The sequence below is a fragment of the Trachurus japonicus genome, chromosome 19 (assembly GCF_045865225.1).
Source record: "Trachurus japonicus isolate A0001 chromosome 19, Traja_1.0".
Taxonomy (NCBI): domain Eukaryota; kingdom Metazoa; phylum Chordata; class Actinopteri; order Carangiformes; family Carangidae; genus Trachurus; species Trachurus japonicus.
This window is the reverse complement of record NC_140925.1, coordinates 23,180,539-23,198,397: the sequence shown is the minus strand read 5'-3', so window position 1 is coordinate 23,198,397 and position 17,859 is coordinate 23,180,539. Positions and strand designations below refer to the sequence as shown.

The 17,859-nt window shown below is 40.8% G+C and overlaps 1 protein-coding gene across 1 annotated transcript; it reads left to right on the top strand.

Annotated features, from left to right (window-relative positions):
• Positions 1-281: 281 nt before the first annotated feature.
• LOC146968072 (carnitine O-palmitoyltransferase 1, liver isoform) lies at positions 282-16,299 on the top strand. The gene is made up of 19 exons (XM_085760675.1): positions 282-426; positions 3,346-3,511; positions 4,975-5,114; positions 5,376-5,547; positions 7,665-7,766; positions 8,091-8,228; positions 8,901-8,978; positions 9,903-10,010; positions 10,533-10,620; positions 12,232-12,427; positions 12,531-12,719; positions 12,844-12,949; positions 13,031-13,147; positions 14,327-14,491; positions 14,613-14,741; positions 14,885-15,040; positions 15,148-15,261; positions 15,474-15,566; positions 15,900-16,299. The coding sequence occupies exons 2-19, from the start codon at positions 3,371-3,373 to the stop codon at positions 16,023-16,025; spliced, it is 2,358 nt and encodes a 785-aa protein (XP_085616801.1). The 5' UTR covers positions 282-426; positions 3,346-3,370; the 3' UTR covers positions 16,026-16,299.
• Positions 16,300-17,859: the final 1,560 nt, after the last annotated feature.

Sequence of the window (17,859 nt, the reverse complement as noted above, 5' to 3'; positions counted from 1 at the left end):
ATATAATATCAACTATTAGGTTAGCAGTATAACAAGGAACGGTTATTTACTTTTTTCATGTCGCTGTTGAAAAAAGACACGACGACATGCCGTTTGTGAATGAATTAATAAAAATAAAAAAAGTTTTCCCATAGGTTATTTTACATAGGTATTCATTCTCCCTCCGGACCATAAATATAACACTTCATGGATCAGAGAACGAAGCGCTTGTGATTTATTCCAAGATTTCCGACACTCCCTGAAAGCAGCATGAGCTCCATCCAGCCGAGCCTGTGTAGTGGTTCAGTCGAGAGGAGGAGAGAGGAGGAGGGCCGACGGGGAAGCAGCACTCACCGGCCGCTGGTCGACGTCAGAACGAAGTTCACAGTCGGTTCCTGCTTCTCCTCTGTGGATTCTCGACAATTCTCCTCCTCGCTAACAACAACAACAACAACAACAACAGGTATGCTAACGCTAACGCGGTTCTGACAAAATGTTACAGCGCAAATATAAAACATTCGCATCTTCCCATGAACGTAAAAAAGAAAAGAAAAAGGGGGTGGGGGGGTACCAGCGGACGTTAGTGTGCAGCTAACTACATAATGGGCTGGGTGCTCGGCTAGCAGCAGCACTAGCAGCAGCAGCTAACGTTCATTTTCAAACCTAGTGCCGTTAAAACGTCAAATGCCGCTAACGTCTGCTCCCTGGCTTTCTGCAGCTGTAGCATACACGCTACCGGATATCATAATGCATAACCAGATACCCAAGTGTGAAAATCAGATAAACATACATTTACTATTGCTCAATCAAATATTATGCGTTGCCAAAGAGGGCGTTGTTTGGGCTACCAAGATATAAATTATACTAGTTCACATACCGTAGTTATCATGACCAGTTTTTCCTCAAATGTTGGTTGACACAGCTGTCACTTGTTTTGAAACATAGCCCCTTGGGCCCCATTATGCTAGTGTTTACACAGGAACTACTTCCAGTTAGAAGTTTTCTGCTTTTGAAACACTGAGACATGCCCAGCTCTGCACAACGCTGCAGTTTAGTTTATGTGTTTTTGTTAGCCTACACATTTTATAAATATCCACTCAGTTTTCTTTCTGCAGGAGATAATTTGTAAGCTTTAAGCCTCTTCAGGTTTACCAGTGCATACACACACACACACACACACACACACACACACACACACACACACACACACAGCAGTGCATTCCTTCACTGCAGGAGAAAGGTGGGGAAGCATCCCCCAAACAAAGTTGAAAAGTTTTTCCATTACACCAAATAACAGTCTAGCAAAACCTAAAGTGAGATAAAGTTTGATGAAGGAAATTGAAACAATGAGAGTGATTACTGTCAGACCTGGATTATGTCACCTTGGGTAATGAGGCATGCTTTGAGAGCAACAGGGAGTGCCTTACTGTAAAAGACACCCTCGATGTTGTGAGTAAAGTCAAACAACTTTGAGCTACAGTGTGTGACTAGAGAGGAGGACGTTATAAATGCTAGTGCTATAACCATTGGAATTGGGTGGATAGTCTCATACATTTGATTGTTAACTGAGTAGAGTGATAAACAAGATTAAACCTTGTCTTTTCAAGGTCTGCAAATGTGGTATTACTTTGTTGACTAAAACAATATTTGACATTCAAGTAAAATCAGCTTTATTTGAGACAGAGAGCGATGAAAGCATGTCCACAGAAGCAGTCAGATAACCTTGGTTGATATGACGTGTTATCAGTTGTTCAAGTTGTGCAGCGGATCTTTGTGTTTAAGACATTAAAAAACCTTTAAGATACAGTAGTTAAGAGTTAAAATTCTCAGTTTCTCAGTTTTTTAACTGTGTGTTTGAAATTGATAGCTTATGTGACAAATAAAGTACCTTTACCTTTACCTTTACCTTTTATTTGTTACCATAACTTTTCTTATTTGACACACTGGCAGGAAAAGCTTAATAAAGATAAGTTATGATAAGGCAGGACATAAACACTGCTAATAAAATGGTTGCCTTGTAGGCTATTTGTTAAATCCACAAAACCGTTGGTTCTTGCAGGGCAAAAGGCCAGAAAACAAACATTAACTCTTGAATAGTACAAGCAACTTTCTTCCTCATTCCAAAACACCTATGTTAAACTGTAACATCTTTGAACAGACTTTACCACCTATTGTCACAGTCATTCCCCTTGTTAATGACTATGTGTATGGCTTAACTTTTAAAAAAAATCTAATTTTTAAGCTTTGTAGAGCAGAAGCTCTAAGTGAATTGGGAATTAAAGTTACAGACATGCTCAAGATTAATGCACCGTCAGTGCAGATTGAGCTGTCAAAACATTTATTCCAGTCAAGGGTTATCGGTAATAAAAGCTAGAACCAGCATCTCCTAAGGCGGCTCCTTCAGTGTGCGTGTGTACCCACCGTGCTGAACTGAGCAGGTGTGTTGGCACTGAAAGAAAGAGGCTGAAATGTACTGCTGTTAGTCCTTGGCATGGGCATGACTGGACCTAGAACCTCCCTGGGTCCTGGGATCATGACGGAAATGTATATATGTGTAAGAGAGAGTGAGTGTGTCTGTGTGTGTGTTGGCCATTTTTAGCCACACTGAAAGAGCAGATGTACCCTCCACAGGGATGCAGTCCAGTGTCAGAGTGACTAAACCTCGGGGCATTATCCATAGCCTATTTGTGGAGGAAAATCAATTCCCTTTGTGAAGAGAAGCAGCGATTGCCTTAAACAAAAAACATTTAAAAAAAATTCCCGATCACATCAGTAGCTAGTCAGCGCTTTCCCATCAAACTCCATCAATTTCAAGCTGACTTTGCATTTGAAAGGACTCATGAATAATATGAGCTCCTCTTAAAAAATGCTCATGCATTAGATGGATGTGTTTTGCCAGGCATACGCAGCACACATTTTGTAATTTATCATCAGTTTGATGAATCATCTCTAAGTCCCCTCATAGCACTTGCTAACACCTCAAGGGCTCAGTTTCCCATCGGCTGCTGCACCTGAGTTCCCTGTATTTATTGTAATCACAAAACATAAGGTTGCTGCTGTCGGCCATTTACTTCTGTCTTCTTGTTTTCAGCTTGTGTTACATTCTTGTTGACTTTTCAGTGAGTGGGTCTGGGTCATTTCATGGTGTAAATAGTTTACTTTTGTAAAAGAAAACGATGCTGCTCTAGCCTCTATTAGTTGATCTGTATATTAGGTGCATACAATCATATCAATCTGTTTTTGAGGGGAGATAACTGATATTCTTGTGTCTAATGTGTTTTAGATTTGACACAGTGAGTTTCATGTCTACAACACGCTCTAAGAAAGCTTCTCTTTCTCCTCTTGTTCCCCCTGTTTCCTCCTTCAGGCCCTCTTATTGTGCACAGTAATCATGGCGGAGGCCCACCAAGCAGTGGCCTTCCAGTTCACAGTCACCCCAGAGGGTATCGATCTGCGGCTGTCCCACCAGGCCCTCACTGAGATCTACCTCTCTGGGGTGCGCTCCTGGAAGAAGAAAATCATCAGACTGAAGGTATCTGCGACTCTTGTGTCACACCTGGTTGTTTTGTTTGTTCATGCACAGACTGCATCTGCATCTTTAGACCATGTGCAATAACCACAGCCACACTTACATTCTTCTTCCTCTGCATCAGGACTTATATTTTCCATCTGTCCATACATAGTATGTCCCACTCCCTCTAGTATCTGTGATCCCTAAGGAATGCCTTGAGAGGGTTTTTTACACAAACACTCACTTGGAAATCTGATTACTTTCTGGTTGTCAAAGGAAAAGAACGTGTTGATGTCACAAAACGTGGCTTTGGCCTCTTAGATCAAAGCTGAGGGGATTTCATTACGTTCACATGGAATCATGAATGAATTTTCGGGGCCTGGGGCCAAGATCACTGTGATCTCACAAACAACGTTTATGTCCACAACTCGAACTGAAAAAAACAAACAAACCCAGATTGATTAGATAACATATTGACGTGCTGTGATGACATGCCAACGTAATGTTTACTTATTCACCACAACTGTAACTTTGGAACAGAAGAGGAGATTGTGACCATATTTCCTACACCTTGGCTTCATGGCAGACACATACGAACACATACATGGTAATTGTAGTTATTACTGCCTTGTTGTCCCCCGGCATGTCAGCACTTGCACCTGTCTCAGAGCTAAATGTTGAGGAATCCTGGTGCTCTGTTGGCTTGTCCATATTGTGGTTTTAATATTTTTGTTCATTATGTTCATTATCTGTGCTCATTCTATTTATTTTTCAGGTTTCTTGCTTTCTAGTCTATAGGCGGTGAGTGCTACAAGCATAGATATTAACTTTAACATTTAAAACTAACACAGAAAAATCTGTTCATAGGTTCTTTGTACCTTACAAATAACATACAAATCATAGGATAAATAAAATAAATTTGAACTTGGGATATTTATGACGGGCTTGAACATCACTGGAGTATTGACACTGTCACTGACACAGATTTTTAGTTATTTTCTTAAATTGTTTTAATTGTTTGTTTGTTTTTAACTCTGGGCTTTCAATTGCTGACATTTCTCTGTCCTGTCTGATTATTAATTTGAAATGTTGTGTTTTAAGTTTTTAGTTTGTAAACAAAGGCAGTCTGCTTCGAAGCTATTTGCTGTCATAATGTGTGGACTTCATTATATAATCAATAATGGATGCCACAGATAATGACCCATTCGTTATATGGGGTCATCAAGCCTCACGCGTCTTTGTTTGATTCTCACTGTCATTATTCATTTTTCAGAAGCAGAATTTAAAAGCCTGAAGGTAACAGTTAATTAGCAGTAAATTGATGTGTGGATCAGGTTAATGTCTGACAAATAGAATAAAGCTTTAGAATGACAGTTATTATGTTGTTTAATCATAGCTGAATGATCAGTGTGGATGCCAGTGTACTGACTGTAACCAGGAAGAAAAGGGATTTAAAGTTGGTCTCTCTCCTCTGACATCAACAGAACAGTGTGATCACGGGGGTATATCCTGCCAGCCCCTCCTCCTGGCTCTTTGTGGTCATAGCAATCCTGGCTACTATGTACACTCGCTCTGACCCCTCCATGGGCCTCATAGCCAAGATACAGGAGCACCTGCCAGTCAGGTAACACATCTCATGACCCACTCAAGTGCTAAAAGTTAATGATGAATCTTTTGGCTGCTCAGAGTCTCTCTCTCTCTCTCTCTCATTTGATATACACAATTGTGAAACAGCTGGCCCTTCTAATCATTATCAATCCAATCCAATCAACCACCCCTTCCCATCCATCCATTTGTGTGGTTTTTGTTCTCTTTTCTATTTTTTAAAGAATTCTGGTATTTATTCCCCTCCCTGTTGTTCTTCTCTCTCTCCCACCATTCCCAGCCAGTCAATGAGCACCCAGTGCCAAGCAGTGGTATCAGCGGTGCTCTTTAGCACAATGCTATGGCTCTTGCTCATCTTCACCATGCGCCTGTGTCTCAAGCAGCTCCTCTCTTACCACCGCTGGATGTTCGAGCAGCACGGCAAGATGTCCACCACCACCAAAGTCTGGGTGGTCAGTGCTCTTTCACACTTTTTAAACAGACTGTTTAAACTGTGATCTTTTGGTATCTCTAAATAGTAACACATATGTTGTTTTTAATATAATTAGTGTGACTGCTGAAGCAGTCACACTATTGTTCTTCTGTTTGGCCATTTTCTTCCGCCTTTTTACGGTCTTCTTCTAGTCCTTCATACTTTGTGCTATTTCAACAATTCATATATCAAAACGTGCAGCTTTTTTTGAACTTTATCGGCATTACTTTTCTCTTTTTAACTATTTATACTTTTTCAAATATTTAACTTTTTCACAAAAAATCTCACATTCATCAAAGTCTCAACCTCTCTTCTTCACAACTCCACTGTAGTGTAGGGGTTAGGATAACTGCTTGCCAACCCTAAGGTCACTGGTTCGAATCCAAGGGAAGAACTCTTGTTATGTTATGTTGAATTCTGCTCTCCTCCCCCGCCTTCAATTGGTTACAGGTGTTTGTTATCTCCTTGATTACTCATACCAGTTTGCAGCACATCATCACATTACAACTAGAAAAAGCATTTCCAAGAATGGAAATGGTGTGACTGCTGATAGCAACTGAACGCTGTTGCAGAATCAGCAAATAGTGCAAGCTGTGATCACCATACAAATGTTTGACCAAGGTCAGAATCGAACCCACATCCTCATGGTCATTAGACTTCCACTCTGCCTCTAGGCCACAGTGCACACACAGTTGCAGAGACTGTTGTCTGTTAATGATCTGCTCACTGTCAACATCAAGAAAGCTTGAGAGTCAAGCTTGAATGACTTAGAATGAAAATGTCTGTGAATTTCAGGCTGAGCACTAACCATATGGCCACAGAGAACCTGAGTTACAATGAGCTTTATACTATGAGGAATCAAAGACTGTCCAATGACAGCTGAATAATTGGAATCAAAAGTCAAGCAATGAAGTGAAAAGACTGAGGCAGGAATCGAACCCATGACCATATGATCACTAAACCTTTACTCTGCCACTCGGCTACAGAGAGCACACTGCTTTCAAAACTGTTGTCATTCATTGTAATGTGATGATGTGCTGCAAACTGGTATGAGTAATCAAGGAGATAACAAACACCTGTAACCAATTGAAGGCGGGGGAGGAGAGCAGAATTCAACATAACATAACAAGAGTTCTTCCCTTAGATTCGAACCAGTGACCTTAGGGTTGGCAAGCAGTTACCCTAACCCCTACACTACAGAGGAGTTGTGAAGAGGAGAGGTTGAGACTTTGATGAATGTGAGATTTTTTGTGAAAAAGTTAAATATTTTAAAAAGTATAAATAGTTAAAAAGAGAAAAGTAATGCCGATAAAGTTCAAAAAAAGCTGCACATTTTGATATATGAATTGTTGAAATAGCACAAAGTATGAAGGACTAGAAGAAGACCGTAAAAAGGCGGAAGAAAATGGCCAAACAGAAGAACAATAGTGTGACTGCTTCAGCAGTCACACTAATGAATGACAACAGTCTTGAAAGCAGTGTGCTCTCTGTAGCCGAGTGGCAGAGTAAAGGTTTAGTGATCATATGGTCATGGGTTCGATTCCTGCCTCAGTCTTTTCACTTCATTGCTTGACTTTTGATTCCAATTATTCAGCTGTCATTGGACAGTCTTTGATTCCTCATAGTATAAAGCTCATTGTAACTCAGGTTCTCTGTGGCCATATGGTTAGTGCTCAGCCTGAAATTCACAGAAATTTTCATTCTAAGTCATTCAAGCTTGACTCTCAAGCTTTCTTGATGTTGACAGTGTGCAGATCATTAACAGACAACAGTCTCTGCAACTGTGTGTGCACTGTGGCCTAGAGGCAGAGTGGAAGTCTAATGACCATGAGGATGTGGGTTCGATTCTGACCTTAGTCAAACATTTGTATGGTGATCACAGCTTGCACTATTTGCTAATTCTGCAACAGCGTTCAGTTGCTGTCAGCAGTCACACCATTTCCATTCTTGGAAATGCTTTTTCTAGTTACGTACTATAGTCTCACAAATCAAAAACTCGTCATATTCATTTTGTTGTTTGTTTTATCTTCCTTTAAGAGTAGCAAAATAGGTTTTATATAATGTATATATGGATATATGCTTGTGTGTCTGTGCCAGGCGCTGGTGCGGATCTTTTCTGGCAGAAAGCCTCTACTCTACAGCTACCAGGGCTCGCTGCCAAACCTGCCTGTGCCCACCATCAAGGACACAGTCAAGAGGGTGAGATGTCACATGAAGCCGAGGAAATGGCAGCACACTGATCAGTGACCATAAAAAAAGATGGATCACTTTCTCACATTCATCATTTTCTGCCTTTCCGTTCCTCCTCGTCTTATCTGCCTGCAAGCTAGTTGGAAGATTTATAAAAATGCAAGATGCAGCAGCTACCCTTCTGAATTGAGATATATTTGACAGATAGAACGGAGAGGAGCTTTAATATTACATCAACAGAGTTGGAGCAGTTGTTATATTCTGTTGGTAATTTGTTGTTTGATGATGTTTATTGATATTGTATTATTAATTTGTATTGTGGTTCTTGTTTAGTACATGGAATCTGTGCGTCCGCTGATGGATGACGCGCAGTATGAACGTATGACCAATCTGGCCGCTGAGTTTGAGAGCAGCCTCGGTAACCGCCTGCAGTGGTACCTCAAGCTCAAAGCTCTCTGGGCATCCAACTATGTAAGTGGTTGACCTCTTTGCAGTCCTCTGGTTAAGCCTGGCCACTCTAAACGTCACTTAAACATCAAATGCAAAGCAGTCCGAAGGAAATTTAAAATTCCATTAACAATGCATGTCTTTGTGAGGGTCTGTGGTTTGAATAATTTATCCTATCTGAATATGTAAGTGACGTGACTGCCACTTGACTGTGATATTAGCTTTCTCTTAGAGATTTGTGTGCCTCCACCCTGGCGACTGCTGGAGTTGCACGCAATTTTTTGGGGGGGTTGTGGTCTAATAAAGTTGAACTCAGTAATGCCTTAAGGATTTTTTTTTTATTTTTACAAACTTGGTAAGGTCATTTAATGGTCAAGTGATGGTTTGTATTTTTCTTATACAAATTGAGCATGGCAATTAGAGGGGGGCTTAATATTTATGGCCTTGAGAGAATTTCTTCAAAGTTGGTACAATTATTCATTTGGACTCAACCATTAACTGATCACTTTTAGTGGTCAAAAGTCAATTCCACAGTGTCCTATTTTTTTTCTTTTTGTGTAGCCATAACTGCAATTATGAGACAGCTTTACCGGTACACAGACGGATGTTATTTCTTATATATCTCATATATCTTATCTTATCAGGTGCCCAGTAATTACAGCAAGGCAATAACACATTTTCTTCCTGTGTGTTCAGGTTAGTGACTGGTGGGAGGAATACGTCTACCTACGGGGACGAAGCCCAATCATGGTCAACAGTAACTACTATGGCATGGTATGAAAACCTCTCTTTATTTATGTCCTCTTAAGACGTTTCTTGTTACAGTAACATAGGTGCATTCCTCTCTTTGAACTGACTTACTGGTAACAGGATATGAAAATGAGGAGCTCTTTTCCAAAACTCTATAAATCCATTTTAATAATTTTCAAGAAAATTAAATTTTTTACCTAGACCCACCCATTTTGTTAATATTCAATTTATCCTGTTAATGATTGTCGGCTCAGTCTGAACATGTTGAACAATGATTATTAAATCAAACAATATTGTTGATTGTTGAGTTGAAGTTTTTTTTTTTTTCTTTCAAAATGCTATAAATCCACATTTAAAAAAAACAACAACTGATGGTTTCTGTCTTGCCCCCGCCTATACTTTACGGCCCAGTCCACCACATAAACAGATAATTTAAAAATAACACATACAAAACCAGAAACTACTGAATGAATGACTGAAAACAAACCTTGGTTCAGAGCACCGCCATGTTGGATTGCGTAGAGCGCTCACCGAATTCTGATTGGTCGAGAGGTCATATCACATAAAAGGTTTGGTCTTGTCGTGGTTTGGAGAGGAACTGCATCTTGCAGTGCATTTTAAACAGGGATTGTCATGAAACGTTGACAGAGCAGTGAATAGGTTCAGTACACAGCAAAATGGCATGACAAACTCATTTTTTAAAGTTTGGCGTTTATCGCGTTTTGGAAAAGAGCTCTTCAAATATACTTTGTACTTATAGCTGCATTTATTATGTTACAAGGCCATTGAGATATTTAAGTATTCATTCAGTGTCATTTGTGGGCAACCATTTGGTGTGAAGAAAAAAATGTTTATGAAGTAAATGTTTGAAATGCATAATCTCTTGGTTTGGTATCATTTGCACATCCACCCCCTGACCTCTTGAATCTGTTTGTTTGTCTCATCCAGGACTTCTTGTATGTGACACCCACCCCCATCCAGGCAGCCAGAGCAGGCAACAGCATTCACGCCTTCTTCATGTACCGTCGCAAACTCAACAAAGAAGAGATTAAACCTGTGAGTTCAGCCACCAGTCTTCCACAGTTGCTCCATATACACACGGAGACATTCATTATTCATGTCTCTTTGCCATGGCAACAGAAGACTTGTTAATCAAATCTTGAGACATTAGGATCTCGCTTTGTGGAGTGGCAGAATGTTTTGTTCACGGTTAATGTATATTACAACAGAAATATGAGACCGTCGGATGCATTTTGATTGTGTTTTGACTGTGTGAGCAACATCCATCCATCACTGTTAGTGTGTCCCGGTTGTTTATAGTAGATAGCGTGTGTGTCTTCATACATTTGTTTAGTTAATGTGAAAACATTTCCCTCATGTTCTCATACCATGCTCATTTCTCACCCCTTCCTATTGTACCCCTTTCAATCTCCTCTTCACTTGTTTGATTTCTCTATCGTCCTCCTTTTTTTTTTCTTTAAAAAAATGCCCCTTTTTTTTTGACTCTACATTTCCCACTGCTGTTCCCTGTCCCTCTCCCTGTGCCTTTGCTTTCGTCTTCTCCTCTATGTTTCCCAGAGTCGTATACCAGGCACTGTCATTCCTCTGTGTGCAGCTCAGTGTGAGAGGATATTCAACACCACACGCACTCCTGGAGAGGAGACCGGTAAACAGACTGACATGTGCACACACTGTGGCAACATGATGTTTCTCACAGTGCTGATATGTGATACATGATATTGCCAGAACACGAGCAGCCGACTTCCACGAAGAAGGCTGCACTGGATTTATAGTGAGTGATGCTAACACATCGCTGCTCCAGAAATGATGAGGCATACTGAAGGTGTCTGAACCCTCTGGAGTTTAAGCGTAGGATATAAAAATTGTGCGTGTATGAGTAAGTGTGTGTGTGGTCTCCCGAAGCAAGGTGTCTGCGATTCACTGAGTCAGAGTATGTCTGCCGTGCAGCCCATCCTGTCATCTCTCATCCGTCTCATCTTGCCTTCTGGTCTCATCTCAGGTCTGTCTGGGAAGGTTCTGTCTCTAACTAATGTCTATTTTCTTCTGCCCACACATTTGTGTTCTCTCTTTTCTTTCCTCTCCCTGTTTTTCTCTTTATTTCACCCCAACTCTTTTTCTTTGTTTCCTCTCTTCCTTTCTTGCCCATACTTTGTTTTTGTATTGGTCTATCCTACTTTATCCTGCTCAGTGGTTGTTGAGGTCTGCTGTTCCCTGCTGTTCCTATCAGTTTGAGCGGATGTTTGACACTTGTCGAATTCCTGGGACACTAACAGGTAGTATTTATATTTTTGCACATCTGGCCTAGTCCCAGTTTTAGATCTCTGAATGTCCAAACAATAGACATGTATGTCACATTGTTACTGTGTATAATTAATATTTTCCATTGTGTTAATTACCTCCCATCTTAACGGTCACTCAACCAGTCATTTCAGATCAGAAAACACAATTAAAAGAGACAAGCTGCATCCTCGCTTTCAGTTCTGCTGCTCTGCATGCCTTCTACTGTTTGTTATTACTCCTATTTGCTTAATAGGCCTTAAGATGTCAATCATCTGGGTTGTAACAATGTAGGCTAGGATGCTGTTCATTTGAATTCAGTACAGTCAAATATGTGTCAGTGTGTCAAGGGTGAAAATGTGGTTCAGAAATGTTGTCTTCTTGAGATGATTGATAGAGTGGAGTGAGACACAAGCGACATCCCTCCCCTCTCACTTCACATAACACTCATCCACTTCTTTTAGCCGCAGGTGCTGAGATTCTTTAGCGGGGTGTGTCAGGATGTTAAAATATTTTGGGCTTGTACCTGCTTGGTCGACGCTGTGGCTGCTTTTACCCAGTGGGAAGTCATGAAGGAGTGTTTCCCCTTCACAGTAATTCTAATATTCACACATTTCATATGGGAGCTCAGCTACCCATTGCAAACAAAACAGTTCTCAGTTTGTATTGTTTAGTTGAAGCGTGTTTCTATTGCCAGTTGGGATGTTTTGCAGAGTCAGTTACTTCATGCATCCCGTCTAAAACTCAGTTAAGGATCAGATTAGATATGGATAAATAAATATAGATAAAAGACCTGAACATGAGGTTTTCAATGAACACAAACTACATCTAAATCCCTAAATGAAGTGCATCATCTGTGGTCTTTGTCAGCATCTCACCTCCAAACTGCAGAAATTCACACTAAATTTGTACTTTTGACAATATAACAAAGAATTTACTTTGCTCTCTGCCTTTTTCTCTTGTTCTTTTACATCTGAAGACACTGTGCAACACTGGCAGGACAGTGACTACATAGTGGTATACCACAGGGGCCGCTACTTCCGTCTTAGGGTGTACCAGGCAGGCAGACTGCTGTCGCCCAGGGAGATTGAATTCCAGATTCAGAGGATCCTCGATGACCCTGCAGCTCCATCCAACGGAGAGGCCAAACTTGGGGCCCTGACAGCTGGAGACAGGTCAGCATGGCGAGCCTCCAGCGTCTGAATCACGTGCATCACACAGCACAATACAGCCTTAATGTAATGTTGAGACTGAGTTTTACTTTGAAATGTTTCCCAGAATCCCATGGGCTAAAGCCAGGACGAAGTATTTCAACAGCGGGGTCAATAAACGCTCTCTGGACTGCATTGAGAGAGCTGCCTTCTTTGTGACCCTTGATGACGACGAGCAGGGCATGATGGGAGATGACCCTGCAGCCAGTTTAGATCGCTATGCAAAGTCCTTGTTGCATGGGAAATGTTATGACAGGTAATTTCACTCTAAACTGACAACTACCCTGTGGACTGATTCAGTAACTTGTTTTTCCTGTTGTCTTATTGAATTGCTGGAATTTCCTGCACAGTGTTGAGTCATTATGGTGGTTGTCATGCAGGTGGTTCGACAAGTCCTTCTCGGTTGTTTTCTTCAAGAATGGAAAGAACGGCATTAATGCAGAGCACTCCTGGGCCGATGCACCGGTGTTAGCACACCTGTGGGAGGTAAGGAAAATGAAAGAGAAGCAGGTCGTCCACTGCAGTGACAGAGGCCTTGATAACCTGTGACCTGTCGTGTGTTTTCAGTACGCTCTGGCCACCGACAGTTTCCAGCTGGGTTACAATGCAGAGGGTCACTGCAAAGGAGACGTGGATTCATCACTACCACGGCCACAGAAACTGAACTGGGAAATCTCTCCAGAAGTTAGTCATCTTTTACATTTAACTTCTGTCCTTAAGCTATTGACTACAATGATCTGTCTGTTTACACTATACTGTAAATACTCTTTTTGTGTCCTATTATATTAGGACTAAAATTCAAATATAAGAAATGAAGTGGTGTCATTTAGATTATTCTAATGTTAATGTAGAAAAAAAACAAAGTAGCAAGCAAACTGTTTTATTTAGTGAATTTTGTTTCTCACTGCAGCACAACAAGCTGCTGATATCACTACAAATATAGCAGCAAGCAACATTATCATCATTAATATAACCTCCACTGAATGTGTTCAACATAATTTCAGTTTATTTAAAGGGGTAGTTCAACATTTTGGCAAATTGGCCCATTGCCATAATCGCTATAGTCATAGCAGTAGGTTCGTTACCTTTAATTGTCGGTGCAAGCTATTTTTAGAACGGCGGAGTGGCAGGCTGCTCAGAGCTACGCTACGGAGGCTCATGGAATTTCTTGGTTTTCCTCATCAAGCTCATTAAATACACAATCCAACAACTCCAAAACGCTCTGGTGGACAAGTTGTGACCTGCACATTCACCACGCTATGAGATAATAACAGAACGTTACCAGACAGCGTTGTTTTAGAGATAAATTCATGCAAAACCGCTAATGCGCGTTGCCTTCAGGGACAGTTTTTCAGCAAGCAGACTCTGTATTTACCTCAAAAACGTCTCAGTTTCGTAACGTTCCATTATTATCTCATAGTGTGGTGAATGTGCAGGTCACAACTTGTCCACCAGAGCGTTTTGGAGTTGTTGGATTGTGTATTTGATGAGTTTGATGAGGAAAACCAAGAAATCCCATTAGCCTCTGTAGCGTAGCTCTGAGCAGCTCACGGCTCTGCTCCGCCGTTCTAAAAAATAGCTTACACCGACAATTAAAGGTAACGAACCTACTGCTATGACTATAGAGATTATGGCACTGGGCCAATTTGCCAAAATGTTGAACTATCCCTTTAACTGATGGGCGTTGTACTTGGATATGTCAGTGACAGAGGCCTCCAAGCTGATATATATACAGTACATTACCCTCAAATTTATGTGACATGTAAAAATGCATAGTAAAAGCTGGCTCATATGGAAGTATGACTTTATCATTATTTATAGTGCTAGAGTGCAGTGTTAACTATGTGGATATGTGTGTCTCAGTGTGAAGAGCAGATCTCTCAGTCGCTGGCAGTGGCCCAGGCTCTGGCCGATGACGTGGACTTCCACGTTTTCTCCTTCAGAGACTTTGGCAAAGGAAAAGTCAAGAGGTCTCGAGTCAGTCCAGATGCCTTCATTCAAATGGCTCTTCAGCTGGCCTACTACAGGGTGAGCCTCTCTCTGAAGTAGATTTGTAAACATACACTTACTGTAGAAGATACTAGATTTGGAACCGTCAGTGTTTTCTGTTTTCTGTTATGTGTGATTTTTCTGGGTTTTTTTATTCCAGGACCGGAGGACGTTCTGCCTGACGTACGAAGCCTCCATGACCCGATTGTTCAGGGAAGGCAGGACCGAGACCGTTCGCTCCTGCTCCAGTGAGAGCAGCGCCTTGGTCCGAGCGCTGGAGGGCGGAGAGGTGGGACCATGAAAACCGTCTCTTCGTTTTCATCATTTTTTGGCTTATTGCAGACTCTCTCAAATCCCCATGTCCCCCACATAAACCACACAGAGTCTCTTTTTAATGTGTTATTATGTCATGTCACTGCCATTCTCCGCCAGACAGCAGATGTGTGCAGGCGTCTGTTCCGTGCGGCATTAGACAAGCACCAACAACTATATCGCCTGGCTATGACTGGAGCTGGCATCGACAGACACCTCTTCTGCCTCTACGTGGTTTCCAAATACCTCGGAGTGGAGTCTCCCTTCTTAAAAGAGGTTTATTTCTTTACTTTGCCGCTTCGATCAGATTAATCACAGCAGTTCGGTGTGAAACAGCAGTGATATCAACAAACTGATGTGTCACTTTGTTGTGGGTGTCTCAGGTGCTGTCTGAGCCCTGGCGGCTGTCCACAAGTCAGACTCCAGTCCAGCAGGTGGAGCTGTTTGACCTGGTCAACCACCCAGAGTACATCTCCTGTGGAGGGGGCTTTGGTCCGGTCAGTCAAATCATACAGCAGCTTTTACACACGTAGACATTTGAAGTATTTTTTGTGATAGAAACCATCAGCTGTAGCTGTACTGTATCTGTACTATAATATGTTTGTTTTTTTAATCTTTACACAAGGGCTTCTCTCTATGGAACTAGTTTTGTGTTGTGATTTTTATAAAGCAGTCATGAGTGTAAATGTTGACTGTGTATACATTTCAGGTGGCTGATGATGGCTATGGGGTGTCCTACTGCATTGTGGGAGACAACCTGATAAACTTCCACATCTCTTGCAAGCACTCCTGTCCAGACACCGTGAGTTACATCAAAGTAGTGATTTAAAACTGCATAAGGAAAGAGAACTAGATAACCTCCTCATAATTTTTTTTTCTTTTTTGTAGGCTTCAGTACCTTTAAAGCTAGATTTGTTATTTCTGTAGTATTTGATTAATTGTTAATATGAGTTAAAATGAACCCTATGAAAAGCATTACACTCAGACCTATACCAGATATTGGAGGCAGATTTCATTTCGATAGAGAATCTTTTAACCCTGAGGTTATATGAAGTTATTTAGGCTCTATTATTCAGACTGATGAGACATCAGCATAAAAATCCTCCTCATTCTTTCATTTGTGTCACTCTTTCAGGATGCCCATAAGTATGGTGCCCAGATCAGAAAAGCCCTGCACGACCTGATACAGCTCCTGAGCCCCAACCAAAGAGAGCCCAGCAAAACTGAGGGGTGTCGGCCGGAGTTCAAGAAAGATCTGTAGACGGTCACTCAGGTGGAAAGGGGGGTGGGGGCGGGGTTGGTGGCATTGCTGAGGGAATGGTATGAAAGAATCAGTGTTACGTTATGGAAAGAGGGGAGCTGTGTATCTTTTCCTCACGCATTAGGAGAATTTTATACCCAGTGAGATGATATGGATGATGTGGTGAGATGCAGGGGACATTTTTACTGATATGCATCTGTATTTGTGTGTTTATATTAGCTGTGTGACGGGTGTGTGAGGAGACAAAGGCTCCAGAGTAGCAGATCAAGACATGTGATGAAAGTGCAGTACGGTTATTAGGTTAATTTGGTTTGAACAGTCAAACCATCCGTAAAAATATAGTAACTATAAATCCCAAATGACAAACTAACTATTGAATTATTGTGATGTGATTTGATTTTTATAAAAACAAAAAAAGGCCAGTGTAAATGACACCACTCAAAGTTAGGGTAGAAATCCTAACACCACCTTATTGCAGGGAGGAGTTCAATATAAATTCAAGTGCAGTATGTTTGGACACTTTGCTAAGTATGCTACACTTTTTGTGCCACTAATTGTTGTTGGATCAGTCAACGTGTGTGAAGAGTCTTGAGTATTGGAGTGTTAGCATTGAGAGCAACATGCAGGACTGTTGAGGTGACTTCAGTTTCTATCCGAATGCAATGTTGTGTTGTAACAGTGAGAAGAGGCATTTTAACATTTCAAATTTTTGGAAGTCTGTGACTTCTCAGTGTTTACTCATTATGTTTAAATCTGCTTTTTACATACATGATTGTAATGCTCTGCTGAGAGCAACAGGCTCTTTATACATGCAGATATGACGCAGCTCTGTTTCATTTATAGACTGGGATTACTTCTTTGATTAGTAATATATTAAATCACAACTCACCAATGAAATAACTTTTGTTGTTAGTTTTTAATGCGGATCCAAACTGTATATAAAGATAATGTTGGTCAGTTTCTCTTTCTGTGGTCAGTCAGCATTTCAAACTTGCCCAGTTAAAACCTGTTCTGTAATGAATTTCACTTATTTTACTGGCATCTATGAATCCGTTCTGTACTTTTTGTTTGTTATTGAACAAGCACCATAACAATGCAAGCTATATTTATGAACATAGTGTGCAGTTTTCCAGTCTCGAGCAGCGCTGCAGGCCAGGTGGGAGTTACATGTTCAGTGACATTTTGCTGTCAAGCCTAATTCACACGATGGTCACGTTACCAGTGATGCAGATTCCTGTTTCTCTCCATTGATTTACTGCATTGTTTTGTTTTCAGTCCAGAACAGCTATTGTCAGCCTTTTTTATTGCAATATTACAAGGGAACATAAAATCATTCTTAAAGAAAAAAAAGGCCTCAAGTGGGATGTTGTTTTTATTGTCTTCATTGATTTAACATTACACTTAAAACAATGGACAGTTCAAAAATATATCAGAATTCACAGATTACAGCAGGAACAATCTCCTCATCTGACCCCCCCACCTCCTTATTCTTCTTCACCATCACTGTGTTAACAACAGCAGAGCTACTGTTGATACACAACAAGAACATAAAACATTAAAGACACAGCAAACATGAAAGTTAACCCCATCAAAACACGGATTACATGTGTATGTGTATATAATTGTCAGATTAATGTCGGTACAGTACTCACTACAAAATAGGAGGAATAACTATTCTTACCTGTCAAGTGCATTTTACAGGCAGTCATATAGATGTGTTAAATATATCAAGCTTGTGTTAAAAATATATCAAGCTTTTTCCAGTAATAATTGAGTGAAACCGCGCCAAATGATTCTTGTTTTACACACTATTAGCATGATTATAATAATGACA